This window comes from Strongylocentrotus purpuratus, unplaced genomic scaffold (assembly GCF_000002235.5).
Source record: "Strongylocentrotus purpuratus isolate Spur 01 unplaced genomic scaffold, Spur_5.0 spur5_scaffold_21, whole genome shotgun sequence".
Taxonomy (NCBI): Eukaryota; Metazoa; Echinodermata; class Echinoidea; order Camarodonta; family Strongylocentrotidae; genus Strongylocentrotus; species Strongylocentrotus purpuratus.
This window is the reverse complement of record NW_022145607.1, coordinates 26,484,958-26,505,525: the sequence shown is the minus strand read 5'-3', so window position 1 is coordinate 26,505,525 and position 20,568 is coordinate 26,484,958. Positions and strand designations below refer to the sequence as shown.

Here is a 20,568-nt window from a genome sequence, read left to right as displayed (position 1 = left end):
AGATATGGGTACAAGGAAAAACATAGCTGCGCAGTACAAAGGCTCATATAAAGCATACTCACTTATCTACAAGTGTTACAAGGTACAAAATGTGAGGCGCCCTACTTTTCATGTCATTTTATTATGCCACGCAACTTTTAGAGGTGTTTTACTAAATTTAATGTGAACTAGGTTAAACGCAGAATTTTTTTTAAAAGCCTGTCTGCACTAGGTGGCCAGGGGGGATTAGACCACCCTGCTGGTCACTGACAGGTGGTTATCTCATCAAATCAGCTCTCAATTAACATAAGAAAAAGAGGATCATGGGGGACCAACGGACACCGATTAAGCATTGTTTGTTACATAGAGGGCGCAAGCTGCTACAAGTAGTGCAGTGGGGCTTTAAATGAAACTGACCTTCCCCTGGATTGATGTCCGAGCTTCCATCTAGCTGAGGTATTGGCACATCCCCACTCTGGCCTGACCTCTGGCTTGACCTCTGAGATGCTTCATCCCCTGCTTCCTCTATCTCACCAATGAGCTCATTTAACCTATGGAGGCAAGCAGACAAGGGGATAGCGAATGAAAGAAAGAGGAATAAATGATAGAAACACAGAGTCGGGCTAACTCGGACGCAGGGACAACTGGAGCCCACTGCATTAACGGTCATTTTTTGCAGGTTTAGGGTTAGGTATAGGGTTAGGGTTAGGTAGGGATAGAGTTAGGGTTAGGGTTAGAGTTAGGGTAAAATGACAAAAAATGACAGTTTTTACAGCGGGCCGAGTTGTCCCCAGGTCCGAGGTAGCCCGGATCCTAGAAACACTATCATACAATTCTGCTATAGCGACTACCTGCATCGAAAGATCACTCATCTATGAAGACCACATTTGTTGTTTCCCTCGAAACAATGTTTCTCATTTTAAAAAAAAATGGTCATTTATCAAGAAGCAAAGGTCTATGGTGACTACCTGTCTAAAAAAAAAGAACTTTTGCAGCTTTCCTCAAGCTTTCCTTGAGTGGCCTTTCTCTTTACAGTGCTCATATCCATCATGCCATGATGCTCCTGGGCCCCATTTCACAAAACTTGTCATCAGTGACAAATGACAGTTTTTGTTATAAGCTAGTGAAATCATTGCTTCTGATTGGTTATCAACAGATTTGTCATTGTTTTTGTCATTTGTCATTTAAAAATGGCTTTGTGTAGCGGGTCCCTGGTCTTCCAATATTATCACTTTTCTTATAGCTGAGTGGCCAAATATGTGGTGCTCTAGCATAACCTTTAGCCACCAAGAACTGGGTGGAGAGCGGCATATGTAAAATGAACCTCTTGCCAAAGGATGCTAGTGTCATGTTGGGATTTGATCCCTCATCCGCTGGACTGTATTTCAAGCAAACAAACTATTATACCACAAAACATTCAAGACACTATACATTTACAACACTTAAACACATTTTTGAAGTTTTGCATCAATGCATATACTGTTGTTTTACACAGAAATGGATTACTGCGTTATTAGCGAGCAAGGCTTAAATGCGACTTCTAGTTAATTTGTCCTTGTTTTTAGAGGAAAAAACCACAGAAAATATGATCTTGTGTTTCAAGTGAAGAGATAATATCTCTAGTAGGCTTAACTCACTGTGCACTTTGACTGATATCAGCTGGTTGTCTACTCTTTCTGCTCTTATCTTCCTCTGCCTGCTCTCCTTCCTCAAGCTCTTCATCTAGAACAATCCAGGCCTGTGACATCTCCTTCTCCGCCTGGGCCTCAAGCTCAGGACTGTCCTCATCATCAGAGTCGGATATATCTGATGGTGATTAGAAGAAAAAAAACAGCACACTCACTATTTAGATGCTCATCTTTGTCATTATCATCATCATCATCATCATTATTATCGTTATCACAAGTATCATAATTATCATCATCATCATCATCATCATCATCATCATCACCATCATCATCATCATCATCATCATCATTATCATCATCATCGTTACCACCAGTATCATCATTATCATCATCATCATACTTTTGGACTGATATCATTGTTATTGCTATCACTGTCCTGCTCTTCAACTACATTTTCCTCCTTCTCCTCATCATCATCATCATCAATATAATCATTCCATTAAATCAATATTAACATCAACATTACCATCTTCATCAACATTATCAACATCATGATCATTATCATTATCAATACCAGCTTCATCTTAACCATCATTTTTATCACAGTTATCATCTTACTTTTGAATCGCTTCCATTGTCATTGCAATCGCTGACCCCCTTATGTACTTCATTTTCCTTCTCCACCTCATCATCATCATTATCATCATCATCATCATCATCATCGTCATCATCATCCTAATCATCATCATCATCCTCATCATCATCATCATTATCATCATCATCAATAACACCATACCTATACAACTATCACCAAGATCAACATCACTATGGTCATCATCAATTACATTGTTATCACCGTCAACAACAACATCATCATCATCATCATCATCATCACCATCATCATCATCATCATCAGTACCATCATCATCTTCTGCATCATCATCACCACCAACGTCGACAATATTATCATCCTCATCACCATCATAATAACAATAATATATGACATTTTAAAGGTGCTAACTCAACCTGAAAATTAAATGCTCAAGGCGCACATCATCATCATCATCATCTCCAACATCACACTTACCGATGCCAGAAGGTTTTGGAAATCCCCTGGAGCTTTGGGTGCTCATTCTCCCAGATAGTACCAGGTCTTCCTCCTCCTCCTCATGAACAAGATCTACCAGCAGATTAGCAAGCTCTTCATCACATGTATCTGCATCAACAGCACAAGCAAAATTATTAAAACTTGCTTTTGATGATTAACTTACTCTGTTCAAATTGATGTATATTTCATATGTATTGTAACATGTAGGTTTATTAATAATTTTTTGTTTCTTTTCATATTTAATTGTTTATCATTGTATTTTGTTTGGTATAGCGCTTAGAGACTTTGATGGTAAGCGCTTTATAAGCACCGTTTTTATTATAATTATTAAGCAAAGAGGCTTTTGTCTCAGAACATGAGGGGAAATTTATACTCCATGGTGATGCACATTGCAGAATAACCTGTACCTCAAGAATGCAAAATGATTCAACACAATGTAGTTAATTCCTGTCAGGTCGTTTCTGACACCTGGTTACCCTACAGACAAACTTAAAGGTATTACAAAGTTTTGGGAAATTCTGAAAAATGGGTGGATAGTGAATCTTTACAATTTTAATATATTTGGATGCCCCTGTGGATGTATTAAAAGCACTAGAAATTTTAGCCCTTAAAACACTTCTGCTTTCTAAAAAAATGGAATATTAAGATTTAGCGGTGCTCCCGGTAAATTTTGATAAATTTAAAATAGCTCCTACGGCCGTACAATGGTAGCTGCGACCGTGAAAATCTCAGAATATGTAGTTGTGGTATATAATTTCCGAACGGGAATAGCTTATCGGTCGATTTTAGTCAAGAAACTTGTTTTATAGCTTAACTAATATCTTGACCTTGAGAGGGAGCTATACAACATAAAGTGTTTATTCTTTACAATTTCATAACTTTAGAGTCGATTTCGACCGCGACAACGATCAGTGAATATTGTAGGATTGCAAATGCTTCCAATATGTTCATTTGAACCAAATTCACGACCCCATACCAAAACTTTGTGTTACCTTTAATACCAAGTAGCAAAGGTGAATCAGAAAGTTAAAAACCAAACCATTAAGCGCATACTGGTAGTTTGAGAATGTTTTTTTTTTTAAATAATATGGCCATGCCAATGCTGTACCTTGTCCCTGTGACTGTGACAATCTCTGTGATGCTTCCAGGATGGAGTAGACCAACTCCTCGTTGACGACTGGTGCAACATCACCGCTGAAGCTCTGCCTCTGAGAGGGCTCACTGTCTGCTGAAGATAACAAAATGATCACCACTCTCTACTCATTTACTTCAATATTTTACCACAACTGTCATATCATTGATGAATGAGATGTAACAAAAATGAAGAGGGAGACCTGGGCCCTGTCTTACAAAGAGTTGATATTAATTGCAACTTAGGTGCGATTGATTAGAGGACTTGCGATTGATTTGGATCAATCCCAATCGCAAGTTTGCAGTCTCCTATCTCTTATGTACATAGTTGCAGTTGATATCAATCACAAATAAGTTGCGATTTATATCAAATCTTTGTGAGACGGGGGCCCTAGTATGTTTAATAATTAGCCTAAAAACAAGGCAGTATTAAAGGGACTTGGTAACATTGCTCAGATAAGAGGCAATGGTGCAAAGGTAGTGACTTCAATGCTAGATGTAAAATTATAGATAATCTGACAGTTTGAGTGAAAACAGACCATTATTAATGATTAAAATTGAGAAAAACTGATCTGATTGTTTCCTAAATTCTCCCAACTGTATTATTATAATATAATTAAATTTTAAATGAATGTAAATCGTCTTAAGTGGCTCTATATACCATTCCAGACATTTAAGATGTTGAATACTGCATCATACCAAAGAAGATGCACAGAATTTTGGAGATAGATTACCTGGATTTTGTGAGTAGTGATATTCCACTTCGTTAGCAGGGGTGCAAGGGATACTAATTTGGGAGGGTGGCATGACCTCTTCACTACTCTCTGTGTCCATGGGCTCATCTTCACTGCTAGTAACCTGGCCCTCCCTATGGTAAAAATGGAATGAGCAAATATGCATGATGCTTATTGATGAAGGATTTTTTTTTTTTTTTTTTTTGGGGGGGGGGGGGGGTTAAACCTAGGTTAAGGAGCACGTCTATATATCAATCTATCACAATCATTTTTATCATTAAAAATCACTCTGTACCATCAAATTTATTATCATTGTTAACTGATCTTCAACATGATTATCAATATTATCATTGCTATCATCGTCATCATCCTCATCCTAATCATCCTCATCATCATATAGCATTAACATAAACCTTACACTCATTATCAACATCCTTATCCTCATTCTCATCATCATCACCACCAAGTCATTGACAAAATCACCACAATTACCATCAATGTCAACATCATCATCATCATAAGCATCATTATTATCATCATCATCTCAACATAAGCCATCATCTTCACCATCACCATCACCATCATAAGCATCATCATTACCACCATCTTCATCATCATCTCAACATAAGCCATCATCATCATCATCATCACCATCATCATAAGCCATCATTTTTGTTTTTAATAGCACAGCAAGGAAATTAGACATATTATGAACTTTGAAATCACTTACATTTCCTGCAGGTCTTTAACTTGCTTCTCCACAATCTCCTGTAACCTTGTCTTCCACTTCTTCTCTGCACTCAAGAGTGGAATATCTCCCCGCTCTGAAATTAAGAATCATTAAAGGTAAAGACCAGTTTTGGAAACACCCCCTCTCAAAAAATGAAATGGAAGCTCTCATTACCAATCATGTGAAAGAATATGCTCTGACTAATACGTGATCATACAAATTTTGCTGAGAAACCGCCTAATTGATATATTTGGTAAATTATTATAACTATTTGGAACTGATAGATATAATGCACGTGTCGCGCACGTGTCGCGTAGTCCCATATACATCTTTCTGTGTACAGTGCTTGTAACTTTACCAAGACTGGGCCAAATTTCATATCATTTTGATGATTCCAGAACCTTGCAGTACACACCAATACTTATTTGCTAGATGATCAACCATTTCTGATCGATTCCACAACGTTTCTTTCACAATGCAATCGCATGACCATAACTGGTCTTTATCTTTAAGAATCATGAACATGGGAAAATTATCAAACTAAGAGATTTCATGTCTGACATAACATGGCGTTATTAAAAGATGAGCTTACAAACAATGTATCTCAGAGTCACTTTAGAATATCTAAGGCTCTTTAAACTCTGAATATCTCAATTATACAAGAATTATATACAAACATTTTAAAGATTTGTTTTTCCCCCTCCTAAATCCCTTCTCACTTTCTTTATTTCCTTGAACATTTGTCTACCGGTATGTATTTTTGGGGTTTATTTATAGATCTGTACAAACTACAGTCTTTCATGCAATCTTACACAATCTATATTTGTACTTAAAAAGTTATACAACTCTCTCTCTCTCTCTCTCTCTATCTCTGTCTCTCTCTCTCTCTGTGTCTTCTTCTTTATCTTTCTCTCTGTTTCTGTCACTTTCTATCTCTCTCTCTCTCCCTCTCTCTCTCTCTCTTTCTCTCTCTCTTTCTCTCTCTCTTTCTCTCTCTCTTTCTCTCTCACACACACACACACACACACACACACAACACTTCTTACCTGGTGATGATGGAGGAAGAAGTTGATCCATCTGATCGAGTTGTTCTCTCCTCTGTTTCTCATCCTCCCAAATACCCACAAGACCTGGGTTCGTCTCAGCATTATCTAATACAATAACAATGCAAATTTAAAATGTAAACTGTACCATGTTGCCACACTTGCTCTATCTCCCTGGCATGTGCTACAGATGCTGTCTCAGGCCTAATAAGCAAGTAGTAATTCATAGGATATTCAATTATGAGCTTTTTCTTCAGTTTCATTTACTGATACACCTGTCAAACAAAAAGTTCATGTACTATACAAGTTTCATACATGTGAACAAAATTGCCCTTTCCTGTTGTTTAGCAAGATTCTGTAATGCCACAGAAAATAAATACAAATGTCCATGGTACATATTTCAGAAACTATATGTAGAAATCAAAAGAGTCATGTACCAAGCCACATAGTATGAAAATGTGTAACTTGATAAATTTATACACATGTACATAGGGCTGTAAAAGTGTGAAATACTAAATGAATAATCATTTGGGTCTGCTAATAGTAAAACATTGTGCATAGGCCAATAAATAATTTGTAAAAGGTTTTTTTTCCTATGTTTGTCAAAGGGGGTTCCCCCTTTCATCCTCATTCGCTCACCTTGCAGGTCCATCCTGTTGAGGATATCGGCAGCGACGCCGTCCACCTCCAGCTCAGAGCAGCTCTGCCTCTTGACGTCCTCCCCGAGCCACTGGGAGGAGGGGATGTTCTCATCCCCCCACACCTGGGTGCAGACGCTCATGCTGCCGCTGCTGCTGTGGCGTCGTCTCAGGGGGGTGGGTGCTCCGGGTGGGCTGGTGGCTTGGAAGCCTAAGGGGGGGGGGGGGGGAGGAGATACAGATATGAGGAAAATTACTATCCCAGTAATCATACTACCAGTTATGCATTTGGGTCTGCTAATATCTGGAAAGGGAAAACATTCATAAAGCTTCTACATATTAAAGGTATTTGATATTTGCATTCTTATATTCTTAAAAGGTAATCATATATGAATGCACCCCAGAATATTGCCTCTGAGGACAACTACCCCCTTCCTCTCTCCCCCTGGTCAACAACCCCTAATTTAACTCCTTATAACTTCCTCCCCGTAACTAATACCCTCTTAACCCTATTTAGCCCGGGCTATTTTGAAACTGCATAGCCCAGGGGGGGGCTTCTCAGGCCCCCCCCCCCCCCTGTGATCTCGGCCGTGAAACGCCCGATCGCCGCGAAAATTTGCATACATGTCAAGTGAAGTGTATAGAATACTATGGTAATTTCAATTTTTTGAAAAATTCACTCATTTGCATATTTATGGTAATTTATGCAAATAAGGTCATTAAATTCACATTTTTGCCCATAAATCAGACATTATTCATATTTAAGCATTCTTTCTCACTACATATATTTGTTAGACCATTTGGAATAATAATACAACACAAAAATTTGAAAAACCAGGGTTATTCCTTATGTTATCTATTGTTTTGATAATTTCTTATGTATTTCTTTGTTTTTTTAACTTATGTATTTTATAGTTTTTGTTGTTTTATTTCATTTCCAACTATAATTCAACTATTTTGACCCCAAAATAAACACCTAAAATCTAAACAAGACCAAATAACCAATGTTTTACCTCTTTATCTGAAAAATGAGATTTCCATATGTTTTGTACACAAATCACAAAAATGAGCGATTTTCGGGCTGACATGCGAAGACAAAAGGACACGTGACTTTGTAATGGTAGGTCCGATTTTCGAAAAATTTCTTTCAAAAGTTGCGCAAGACTCTAAAGAAAAAAGTCACAAAATTTCAGTGCAAGATTTTCTTGCGCTAAAAAATTATCGCGAAAAATGTCGAGGGGGGGGCTTCTCAAGCCCCCCCCCCCCCCCCGGGCTAAATAGGGTTAAGAACAGCTACCACTCTAGGAGATATACTCTGTGGGTAACTATTTCCTTATGAAAAAGCCCATTTATCCTCATACAAAACTACCCAAGCGGTTTAGGAGTTAGTTTTCCAGAGGCACAATATCGTTTTCCAAGGGTTTATTTTTTTGTTATCTTGCTATATCAGGCAATCCAACGATAGTATAAGGTTGTCGAACACAAGTACTGTGGTAGAGGTAGGTATTGAAGGGCAATTCTTTTATAAATTTAACCACCACAGAGAAATGTTATACAAGTTCTAGGTGTCCAAGGGATGAGATGTCCTAGAGTGTAGTTCAATTCATTACAATTTTTTTGTTGTTGAATATAATCCGTAAGAATTCTTACTTGTGGACGGTTTGGGTGAAGAAAGCTTTTGATTGGATGAATCTGTTGCCTCCTCTGGCCTCCGAAACTTCACTGCAGCTAGGTTCAGCATGTTCATTCCATACAGGTTGTAGTCAATCAGAAACTGTCAATGTGCAAAGATATATGAAGGGAAGAAACTCACTTTGTAAAATAGCCAACAAGAAATTCTGATAATTTCATATATAATACTGCTTTTATATAATATCTGTAAAGCGCTAAGGCACATCATTGTATTGATGTATTGGGCGCTATATAAAAGCGGAATATTATTATTATTATTATTTTTAATCTGGCACCAAATTATTTCCACTTTTCTAATGCTTTGTAATCCAATTATAAATATACACAGATTAAAGTTGGGCTTGTGATATGGACATTCTGAGATATGAATGAGAACATAAAAATTAATAACATATAATTGATATTCTTGTAATCTACAGCTTAGGAGCTTTCCGTTGATACATAGTTCATCTATTTCACTTGTCACTTCCGACAGGGTTTTTATCCTGTAACCGTGGCAATGATTACATGAAATTCCTCACCTGGAGATTAAAAGGAACATGTGATTCGTGAGGCTGGAAGATTTTGTTCATGACAGCACCATTCTGAAGAAGCTCAACAGCCCTGAGAAAAAAGTAAGCAATAAGAATGCTACCCAGTTTGTAAGCTGACTCATTTTAATCAATTTAATTCAATTCAATTCAATTCAATTCAATTCAATTCAATCTATTTCAATTCAATTCAATTTGATTCTCTTGGAGAAAAATATAATCTCTTCTTTAATAGATAAACGTAAAATAATTCTTAAGGCTAATAGAATGAGGAAATGCTTCTGAATAAATCCAAAATTTATGACATCAGGTGGCAATAAAATCTTTAATCATTTTGTGGGCAATTGCCTAAATCCCTCATCCTTTGTAATGAGTAGATGGTATTCCATGAATTTACTTTAAGTTCCAATATTCTTACCTCCTTCTGACAGCAGGATTGTAGAAATAGATTTTCATAAACTGCCTCTCTGACTTGTGGTATCCATAAAGAGGTCTGAAATGATCAAATAAATGTCTATGAATAATATGACAGATGGGATGCATTACGGGAAATATTCTGTTTAATCACCCACTTGAAAAATGATTGTTTTCAAAGACATCAGTGCACTACTCTGATTTATTGATAATAATAATAGTGTAAACTTATAGAATCATTGGGTTATTTGATCTGAATGAATTATAACATTTATCTACATTGTGAAATGATTACTAATAGTTAAATTTTGTGAGAGCAAAAAAAAAGAGGAGGGGGGGGGGGCAGGCACAATACTTAACATATTAATCAGCAAAGATACAAATTAATCGAAATGAAACTTAATAATATGCCAAATATTATTCAAAAAATTACAAAAAAATTACAACAATCTGCTATTACAAATTACAGCAAACTATAATTGGCGTAACCCTCAAACTTTGACGAAGTAAAGCATCGTGGGATCATCATCTTCATCATGGAGGCAGGATACTTACAAGCCAGAGACCAGGGAGATCTTGAAGACATGCTGGACAGTGGACGAGCCCTTCCCTTGGGCCACCTGCAGGGCAGTGTCCAGACTGCTGGCCATCTGATGGAGGTAGCGGTCAGTTGGCTGGGTGCCATCGTAGGGGATGTAGATGTAGGGGAAGACTCCATGGACATGCAGACAGGTTTTCTGGCCTGTAGGAAGAATGTTGATTCATATTCTATTAATATGGCCTCTATTTTAAATATAAATGGGTGAAAATATGTACCGCTTGAGTCAGCCTTCAATATTAATATTTTCCTTTGTCTAAAAAGAAAATGCAACAATTACTTACACTATTTCTGGACTACTTGCAATTTGTATCGTAGTAGAAATTTAAAGTTAGCTTTTTCTAGAAAACACTTTAAGAAATCACATCTTGACTTGAGATGGAAAGGCTTACCGGTACACTAAACACAAATCAAACAATTGTATCCTCATTTCAGATACTGCAGCTCTGAAGATTTCAAAAAAGATAGTTGATATCCATTGAATGACTGCTAGAAAGCATAAATGCTTGATAGTAAGCAACCAGAGGACCGACGGCTTTAGGTCCTCTACTTACCAGATGGAGTAGAGCCGAAGACCCTGATCACTGGGACCTGCCTGACCTCTGACCCCCTGAACTCTGAGAAGGTCACATCCAAATCTTCAATGGGGGGTGCCTGGTAGTGGTTGAGGGTCACAATCCGAACAGAAAACATCTTGCCTGGTAGACTACACGTACATGCAGCTATCAATCATCTCTCTTCCTAATGGAGCAGTGGGCAAATAAAATAAAAGGGAGATGTTAATGATTTAAATGCGGGACTGCAATACTTATATGTATAGTTACTTGCACCCTCTATATAGCAAACAATGCCTAATTGGTGACCATTGGTCCCCTTTTTTAATCAAGAGCTGATTTGATGAGTTAACCACCTGCCAGTGGGCACGCAGGGAGGTCTAATCCCTCCTGGCCAAACTAGTGCAGATGGGCTTTAAATGTAGGGAGAGAGCTCCTAAAGTGCTCTGGAGAACTGAAATAAGGCTCTTTTGAAATGTATAACATTACATAAAAATAAGTAATCTTTTTGTTTTCTTCCTGTGTAATACAACAAATCCCCCAATAGAGAGTTTCTGGAGACAACAACAAAACAGTATTTGACATTCTAATGGGGATGTCCAAAAGGTAAAATAATTGTTAATCTGGTGTAATATCTCCATCATATCAAATTTAGAGTGCATCGGACATCGGACACAAATAAGAAAGTGAAGAGAAGCAAGAATTCAAAAACAGCACTGAATCAAGAATTCAAGATAAACTTTTGACAAGCAGTATGAAAACGATGATAGCAAATGTTTACTAGAGTAGCCTTAAAGTGCTTGGTGATAATATGAAATTTGATATCAATATCATACTTCATATTATCACTAAACTAAAGCAGGTGTAGATCTACTAATGTTTGATTAAAAGGAAAGAAATGAAAAAGGGAATATAAAATTTAAAAGGAACATAGATCCCCAAGTAGAAAATGGAAAAAAAGATGATCATCATCATGAACGGACAGTGTCCACAAGACACAAAATCACCCCTCAAAGAACAAACATACTCTATTTACAAACGTAAGAGGCCAGTACTCAAATTACTGGAAGAAGGAAAAGGAGAACATTCAATTTCGTCAAGATGAACAAAATATTGATGAAGAAAAAGTTGATGTTGATCATATTACCATTACAAATGATAAAGTCGTAATCAGTTAATAATTAATCACTCTCTAGTCTCTACTATTAAATAGTTTGATACGCATCATCATTGATTTTATGAAATTGAAATTAAGCAAAACACTGTTCAATTCGAATAGGTCTAGACTAGATCTAGATCTAATTCAGTTATGTTATCACACAATAAAATAAAAAACATATTAATTTACTCTCTCATATTAATACATCGTATCCAAAAACAACAACAAAACAACTAAACAACAACATCAGCAAACAATAACTAAAAGTGAAACATGGATCTGTTCAATTTCATGTTTATTCCAGACATTTAACAGACATGGATCACTACGTATGGGACCGAAGTAAAACCAAAACTTGCATTTTTAATTATCTGCATATGTGCCCGCATAATATGGAAATAAGTGATGATATACTTACGTTAAGCTCTGCATACGCTTCTCACGCATTAACTTGATACATCCATCGAACATTCAAAAGAAAATTTTACATTTTCAGGCGCAGGCGAGTCAAAACATGACCGTGGTCCAAAATAAATTCACGATCCAGGGTTATTTTTGTGACTCATCCGCAAGCCTTTCCTGATTATGACGAGAGATGGCGTACGTCTAAAATTATCTTTTCCATCTTTTTCTCTTGGACAAAGGGAGGTCTTGTGGTGTCCATTTATGGGCAGAGAGATCACAAATATGCGAACAGAAATACCGTATTACGGGTTATTCTTACATTATTTTATGCCATTCTGTGAATTTTGTAATCATTAAAAAACACATTTTACTTGGTACTCTCCGTTTTTATTCCCTTTTTCCATCCCATTGTCTCACTACTGGGGGTTTGGTATCTTTGTGACGTCACGTATACTAATTAGAAAATCCGCTGCGATAGCTTGAGAAATCATCATTGTTCTACCAGAGGGGACGCGTGTACGGCACGCGACACCGGTCACTCATTGTGACGTCAAGCATCAATTATCAATATAGATGAGGCCCTTCAGATATAGTATTATACAGCATTTTGGTATACTTTAGTTAGTATTAAGTATTAATTGATATATAATTATATACCGTCTTTCTCCAGATTACAAAAATATATACATAAAATAAAAATCCCTTTTCGATACAAAAGTGGTCATAAATTTACTCTGGGACATGGACGATATCTATATAGATCCTTTGTTTTGTCCTACTATATCTCTATACCTCTAAGCGTAGATCAAGTCCCATACATAAAGGAATATTTGTGTCGTGGTGGGGGGGGGGTCTCTTTCTATAGTATCAATGCGATATTTAAAAAGGTTGTCAAATTAGGTTATGGGAAGTGATTGTTTCATAGGAAATTTCCACCTCTCTTCCTAGTCACTCTTAAAAACCAAAAAATGTTTCCTTTTAGCCATTCACGTGCCCCCCCCCCCCGTAGGTTAACGTATGATCCCTCCTTTTTTTTAAATTCTGCTCATGTGTTTACCGTTGATGATGATCTAACATTTTCGTGAGACAGACTCTCGGTTTATATTCACTATAAAAAAAACACACACACACACACAGTTCCTAGTCTCTCCCACTCAATCTCTCTCTTTCTCTCTCTCTCTCTCTCTCTCTCTCTCTCTCTCGATCTCCATCTCGATCTCCATCTCGATCTCGCTCACCAACTCTGACTGTATTCCTCTCTTACTCTTTTCCCCGATGTTTTATTCAACCACCCCTTCTCTATCTCTATCTGGCTTTAAAATAATTTTGGAAGAAACAGAATCATATATAAATATATCCATATGTTTCTTGTAGGCTGTGTTTGTATGCCTAGATGTGAATTCAATTGCGATCCAAAATTATTTTCTCCTCTAGATTGTAAATGTTTTTATTTTTATTACAACTGATCACATCAGTTCACCATTCGATGTGATTTAAACATAAAGGGATACTTGGAGGGGGGAGAAAGAAGGAAAGAGAGAAGACATGATTCATAGAAATGACTACAAGTTCACAAGATATTAGAAAAATGCGTGCTGTTATTCTCATTATGATAAACATTCATATTTCTTTCATCAAACAATCAATATCTAAAGACGATGCGCTTATTTTAATACTTGGAAATACGAGAAAGTATTGAACAAAGTCATTTGTATGCACACACACAAACAAAATAGCAAATGTTTTTTAAAAAATCGGAAATTGAACCCCACGCAATTTCTATTTTGTCTTGTCCATCTCCCATTGAAATATGGGGGCATGAGAATGACATAATACATAATGAGATCACGAATTATATGGATATACCTTAAAGTATCGAATATGCCAATGAATTGATCGATCGGAAACATTTGCGATTAATCTTGTTGTTCAAAGAAGAGATATTTCATTTATAATGATGAAGAATCACGAAAGCTGGTTTCTTGCAGAGAATGAATATAAAATTGAATCCGGACAATGACGCATCTTGTCCCGTTCACAGTTCAGAAAACTATAACTAAATTTGGAATAAAAGGGAAGATTAGGGCAACATGATCCCCTACCCCTACCCAGTAAACCAATGCCAAATTTTTGTTTCACAGGTTGTTTGCACTTTTGTCTGCCCCTTGCGAAAATAACCAAGGCACTATATACAACGACGGGCAAGAAATCTGCTCCTCCGATGATAAATCAAGCAGAATCCATCCATCAAAGTAATGATTAAAATATAACAAAGCTGGTAAGTTATTATTCCTTAAACATTAATACTTGCATGTTCATTTCAAATTTCAGCATTCCCGCAACATATTCGGTACGACGTTTTCTCGTGAACGTTAACATAGTATTTATAGGTCATCTGCCGGATTTGAAACATCAATAAACTGAGCTCAAATCGTCTTTTTTAAAAACATGTATATATTCGACTCGAGCGTTAGTTTGCCATTTTGGCATCTACCTGCTTTCTCTTGCAAATTTGAGCAAATATTCAATGTATACATTGATAAACTAAACAGTCTTTGTTTTTCTCATATCTTTACAGTTATACACTATATTTTATAATGTGTAACTGGTCAGTGCTCGTTGTATTTCCACGATTTCATCGGTGTATAAATACTTCATTTGTAACGTTGAGACAAAAATTCACAAAACACGGCTACTGATCATGATCGTCGAGTGAAATACAATTTAAGCATTGAATGCTTTTAATAATTAGCTGACAAACGTTTCATGTCAATGTCAAGATTCCACATCATGGTCAATACCGTTGATCATTGATGTTATAGATCTTCCACGAAAGTTAAAATAAAAACACGGCATCATTCGTATGTGTTGCTCTCGCAGTTGCAGCCTCTCCATTTCGAACAATAATATCAGCCAAGCTCATTGTCGGTGTTTTTAAATCTTTACATGATTATAAATAATGTATTCCTTAAAAAATCATTTGTTCTTCATTTCATTCGGAATGAAGTGTTCCCAGATCTACAGGTCTTCCGCGAAAGGTGTCAAAAACACAAAGCTTTTCTGTGCTTTTGCAAGCATTGTTAAACACTTTGCATAGTGAAACATCTAGCCGATAGTCATTGTCTCTAAATTTGTACAAATTAATAATAAATATGCAATGAATATCACTCGTTCATTATTTCTTCGGTATGAAGTAAAGTTCTTTCGTTAGTGTGGACACAAAACAAGGCATCTGCTTTCGCCCGTTGTACCGCTCGTCACCGGATATCGATTCGTATCGATAAGCGACCGCTCTGTTCACACGGGTCATCATTTGATTCACATCCATGCACGTTCCGTATTTCTCAAAGATGGTAATGATGGCTTGTATGAACCACGATCCTTCTCGGATACTCCGCCACGAGTAGTAACCTTCAGGAGATAAAAGGACAACACAAAAATACATATAAATCAACGTTTAAGGAAATATACCCGTTCCACACAGCCTTTTTTCAATGACAAATGACAAAACTCAGTAATAAATCTGCTAATGACCAATCAGAAGCAAGGATTTCAGTAGCTTATAACAAAAACTGTCGTTTGTCACTAATGACAAGTTTTGTTAAACGCCCCCAGAATTCCCCAGCCAGGGGAGGTATCAGGTGGAGTTAGGGGAAGGGGGTCAACCGGCCTTGCCCATATTCAAACCCAACGGTGCATTACTCCCTTTACTGGTACATAAACAGAATTGTGCCCTCATAGATTGTGTTTTGTGTCCGAGCTGACTCAAAAATCCCCCGATAAATAGGAAGAAAAAACCTTTTCTGTTGTTCTAGCAAAAGATTTTTGGAGAGGAAATCTGCCCCCGTCTTTACAAAGTCCAGGATCTGCCCCTGCTAATTTGAAGCAATAATTTGATAATAGTAATGATAATTATAATAACAAATAATGAAATAAAAACATTAACAGGAACATTTTATCAAACCAAATTAGCATAAGGGTATTAATAATTGAACATATTAATGTTGATAAGTGTTTAAAATGTGTTTGGCAAATCGTTAGTCCATCGAAGATCTACTGAAAAGTAAAAGCGATTCATCTTCAAATACTTACATAACTCTGGCATTTACAGTTAAAGTATATAAAGGGAAAACAAAAACATATTTCATAGAAATTACGAATTTGAAGGAAATGCTTTAGTTTTCACCTGGCGTTGATGAAAATGCCATAAGAAAATCTGCCTCCACCGGAATAGTGTAAAACATTTTCTGGCCGAGGGCAGCATCAGGTTCATCGTCGCCCTCACCGGCAGGAACACGAACACCATGGTCCATCTGGGTGCCTCTGCATGCCTGTACAGAATTTAGAAAGAATAGATCTTTAATTATATAAATCAATAAACTGGCATAACGTACGCGGGTAGTCACGTTACACGACCTAACGTGAAACGAAAGTGGAAGACAATGCGACCTTTTGTACGTTTGCCGAAAGGTTTTCACATAGTGAATTGGACCAGACCAATTATAAATGAGAGGGCTTGTTTAACAAACATTTACCCCGACATTTCGTCAATGAAGGGGCATGTTTTCACAAAAGGTCGGGCAACGCGACCACCCGACCCGACGCGATGAACCGAAGATTCGAAGTAAAGCCCCAGTCCCATATAAAGCCGGACCAGCACGGACGAGCACGGACCACTCCGGACCATCCCGGACCATGGTCTGGGGTGATCCGGGATGGTCTGGGATGTTTTGTTCAAAAAAAGTGTGATGCTTTTAAAGCTACAGTCCCATATACGTCCCGGACCGTCCCGGACCATCCCGGACCCCATCCGGGGTGATCCGGGATTCGGTCCGTGTTGACACCGTGTTGGCACCGGGGTGGTCCTGGATGGTCCTGGATGGTCCTGGATGGTCCTGGATGGTCCTGGGCGGTCAATAACTCACTCCCGGACTGCCACGGATCAACACGGACCGTCCCGGCGCCACTACGGATGACCCCGGACCCAGCACGGTGGCTACACGGATCACCCCGGATCAAACTATTGTCCCGGACCGTCCCGGACCACCCCGGCAGTTTTTGACCGTCAAAAACATCCGGGGTCGACTCCCGGACCGCCCAGGACCATCCAGGACCATCCAGGACCATCCAGGACCATCCAGGACCACCCCGGTGCCAACACGGTGTCAACACGGACCGAATCCCGGATCACCCCGGATGGGGTCCGGGATGGTCCGGGACGGTCCGGGACGTATATGGGACTGTAGCTTAAGACATTTAACATTTGATAGTTTTAAAAAAAGAATGAAAGAGATAGGAAATGAACCAGAGACCTTGCAACTAAACGACGCCAAGATTGGCATATCCTGAGCAAATCATGCTGCTCTCACATTATGTTATCCTATTGTAAGAGCGGCCTCCAAGACACCACCACCCCTTCACATTCTAGATTGCCCTGACGTCATTCTGAGAGAAACAAACTATTTCGCTCTCTCCAAATGTTTTATCAAAATACTTTTATTTTAGAGCGTTTATTTTGTCTCGTCTACTGTATTAACGGAATTATGATTTCAAGTTTAATGACACCATCTTCGTAAGAGCCGAAGTCACAGGAGGCAAACGAGATGTACTTAATAGTAGCAATCTATAGTAATTATGAAAGGAAGATGGTAAGACAATAACTCGAGCAGTTATTACTGGAGAAGAATAGTCCAAGGGGGTGGTGGTAGCGAGGGAGAGAGAGAGAGAGAAAAGAAAGAAAGACAGAGAGAGATATTAAGAGAGAGAGAGAGAGAGAGGGGATTTGTTTGTGTGTGTGCGTGTTTTTGTGTCATTTATAATGAGGTAGGAAGAACGATTTTTACTAAAGAAGAGAAGGGAAGGTGTGTTTGTAAGCGCGTGGATGATTAATGTAGGACATGAAAAGATAGCTAGATAAGTTTTGTTCTTGAAGAGAGAGAGAGAGAATATATACTTATGGAGAGAGAGAGAGAGAGTCGTAAAGTTACAGTTTGATGGAAAAGTAGGAGAAGAAGGGAGGGATCTAGCGGGAGTGAGTTGCTTCGCACAGCAGTCACCGGAGCAACGTTTATGACCCACAATAGTAGACACTAATCATGCTCATATCCAACCGAGGATACGTCCTCGCTTCCACATCTTAAGGTCTAGATCACCGCTGTAAAATGTCAACGACTTGCTTCGTAATTAAGACCTCTACTCTAGGCATTTTTAGAAACCTTTTTATGGTTTATTACTACAGCATTATGTTAATGTTTCTTTTTTGAGGCGGTCGATTGCCCTGCACTAAACCAACTGTTTCCATTTACTGGGGGACATCGTGCGGAGTTATGAGCTTTACGAAGTGAGTACAATCAACATGATGGATAAGTTGTGCCTCATGAAATCGTACGATGACAGTTCAACTCTGTACGAACCGAATGTAACCGTGTGATCTTGTATTTTGTAATTCTCGTTTCACTCTCATACGAATGCTTTAAATAATAAGAGGACGTTTTTAATAAGTGAACATTTCCAGTAACACTGACCTATTAAAACACGCGATAAGCTGGTAAAGGGGGACTCTGCTCTCTTGTATACAAAGATGGGTGATCTAATCAGAGGTTGTAACAGTACAGGTGCATCGTTGCCCATAAAGTAGAAACTATGTTTATCTTACCTCAACTTCATGAGGTAATTGTGACAACAATAATTATGATTCATGCTAAATATATTACTCATTGCGGATATAGTATCGGAAATAATATCGCTAGTGACATTCGTTTGTCTCGCAATGTATGATCAACAATATATTTTATCACCTGACGAAGTGTTGCAGCGGAGCACGAAACGTCGTGATCTGTTAGATCCCTTGTTGACCATACATTGCGAGACAAACGAATGTCACTAGCGATATTATTTCCAATGTGATTTATGATTCATTATTTTTATAGCGAGAGAGTGTACCCATTCTCAGAACTTTATTGATTTATCTAAAGAGTCATATATATTTATCAATAAAGTTCTAAGAAGACATAAGATATCTATATTTTAGTAAGAAACCATGATCTATTTTTCCAGTTGGAAATGTTAATCCGTGCATAAATATAAGGAGCTTATCGTGAAAATTTTTGATAAATGCAAACCTGTATAAAGAAGAGCTTTGGTTTTCCAACTAGTGTCGGGCACATGATCCCTTTCAGGCGACAAACTAACTCGTCAACTGCCACTGTGCCATCTCTACAGTATAGGACGCCCTCTTCGCCGTGACTCATGGCGATGAACAGTAAGCAATCGTCGTTGCTGAAATCTTCAATGCTGACTGGAAGCAAAATGGAAGACAATGCACAATAACATCACGATTGTGGCATAAAATCGAAGTATGGTATTTGCTGTACGTGTAATGAGTACTTCAAGTTGCTAATATTTGAATGAAGAAGCGGTCATGTTCTAGAGACTTTGCTCATTGAAAAGATAATACTACTTGCAGATAACGGAATTTCCTTTTGGTAATCATGAGCTTTTTGTATCGACTTGACCACAGAAATTTACAGTCTTGCCAAGGTATGATGAAATCTGAACAACTATGTCTTAAAAGTCGATATTTTCCTGATTTTGGAAGGGTGTTTGGTCTATCTGCTATGTATTTAGATTGTGCGAAGTGAACGCTGCATTTAATAAGTTTCGAATCATATTTATGTTATTTCTTCGATAACTTTTTATAATATAACTAAATATATATATATATATATATATGAATTTAACTTCGCACATCTGAAAAACAAACAATTTCTTAAACAGTAAATTCGTCTGTCCTACTTATTTTAGCACAACCACTCTATCACTCAGAAAGTCGTATGGAAAGTCATTTCCAAGGATAACTTACGTTCTTTGAGAAGTTTTCTAAATTCGTCTATCGTCAGATCACTATGAGCCTCGGTCCGGAAGCCGAGATTGCTAAACACTCGATCAAGTCCTTCAATATCCGGGTCTGTTCCTTCCCGGTTCGACATGCCAGTCATCGGATCGAACCGGGTCTGATTGACAATCACCGCCTTTCCTCGACACGGATAGTCCATCTTGTAAACCACAGGTTGAACGGTACTTCTAATATTTAGTTTCTGCAGCTGTTGTAACGAGTGTGAAATGTCTCCATTTGGTATGTTCGAATCGGTTACCATGGCGGACCTGATGGAAGAAATGCAAATAAGAACATACTCGTATTTTCATTTTGTTTGAATGATTGCATG

At 37.9% G+C, this 20,568-nt stretch overlaps 2 protein-coding genes across 2 annotated transcripts in view; both read right to left on the bottom strand.

Annotated features, from left to right (window-relative positions):
• Nucleotides 1-12,514, bottom strand: part of LOC580974 (DNA polymerase zeta catalytic subunit) — a 39,399-nt gene extending 26,885 nt beyond the window's left edge. Inside the window, exons 1-14 of the mRNA XM_030995522.1 lie at nt 12,357-12,514; nt 10,780-10,966; nt 10,183-10,369; nt 9,632-9,706; nt 9,205-9,286; nt 8,642-8,765; nt 6,993-7,202; nt 6,357-6,461; nt 5,311-5,404; nt 4,581-4,714; nt 3,824-3,943; nt 2,695-2,823; nt 1,617-1,785; nt 397-530 (exon numbers count right to left, since the gene is read on the bottom strand). Coding sequence (XP_030851382.1) covers nt 397-530; nt 1,617-1,785; nt 2,695-2,823; nt 3,824-3,943; nt 4,581-4,714; nt 5,311-5,404; nt 6,357-6,461; nt 6,993-7,202; nt 8,642-8,765; nt 9,205-9,286; nt 9,632-9,706; nt 10,183-10,369; nt 10,780-10,918 — 1,702 coding nt within the window. The 5' untranslated portion in view covers nt 10,919-10,966; nt 12,357-12,514. The remainder of the gene's footprint in view (nt 1-396; nt 531-1,616; nt 1,786-2,694; nt 2,824-3,823; nt 3,944-4,580; nt 4,715-5,310; nt 5,405-6,356; nt 6,462-6,992; nt 7,203-8,641; nt 8,766-9,204; nt 9,287-9,631; nt 9,707-10,182; nt 10,370-10,779; nt 10,967-12,356) is intronic.
• A 1,409-nt stretch (nt 12,515-13,923) lies between these two features.
• On the bottom strand, nt 13,924-20,502 carry LOC115918952 (caspase-7-like). The gene is made up of 4 exons (XM_030995521.1): nt 20,205-20,502; nt 19,465-19,640; nt 16,530-16,674; nt 13,924-15,754 (listed from the first exon to the last, which is right to left on the bottom strand). Exons 1-4 carry the CDS (start codon nt 20,497-20,499, stop codon nt 15,519-15,521), a joined length of 852 nt encoding a protein of 283 aa, XP_030851381.1. The 5' UTR covers nt 20,500-20,502; the 3' UTR covers nt 13,924-15,518.
• Between the last annotated feature and the right edge of the window lie 66 nt (nt 20,503-20,568).

Excerpts from the sequence above, each read along its gene's own strand:
- LOC115918952 (XM_030995521.1), bottom strand. The coding sequence starts at position 20,499 with ATGGTAACCGATTCGAACATACCAAATGGAGACATTTCACACTCGTTA. Across the intron at positions 19,641-20,204 it reads TAGAAAACTTCTCAAAGAAC|TCAGCATTGAAGATTTCAGC; the intron begins GTAAGTTATCCT and ends TTTTGCTTCCAG. Across the intron at positions 16,675-19,464 it reads CAAAGCTCTTCTTTATACAG|GCATGCAGAGGCACCCAGAT; the intron begins GTTTGCATTTAT and ends AATTCTGTACAG.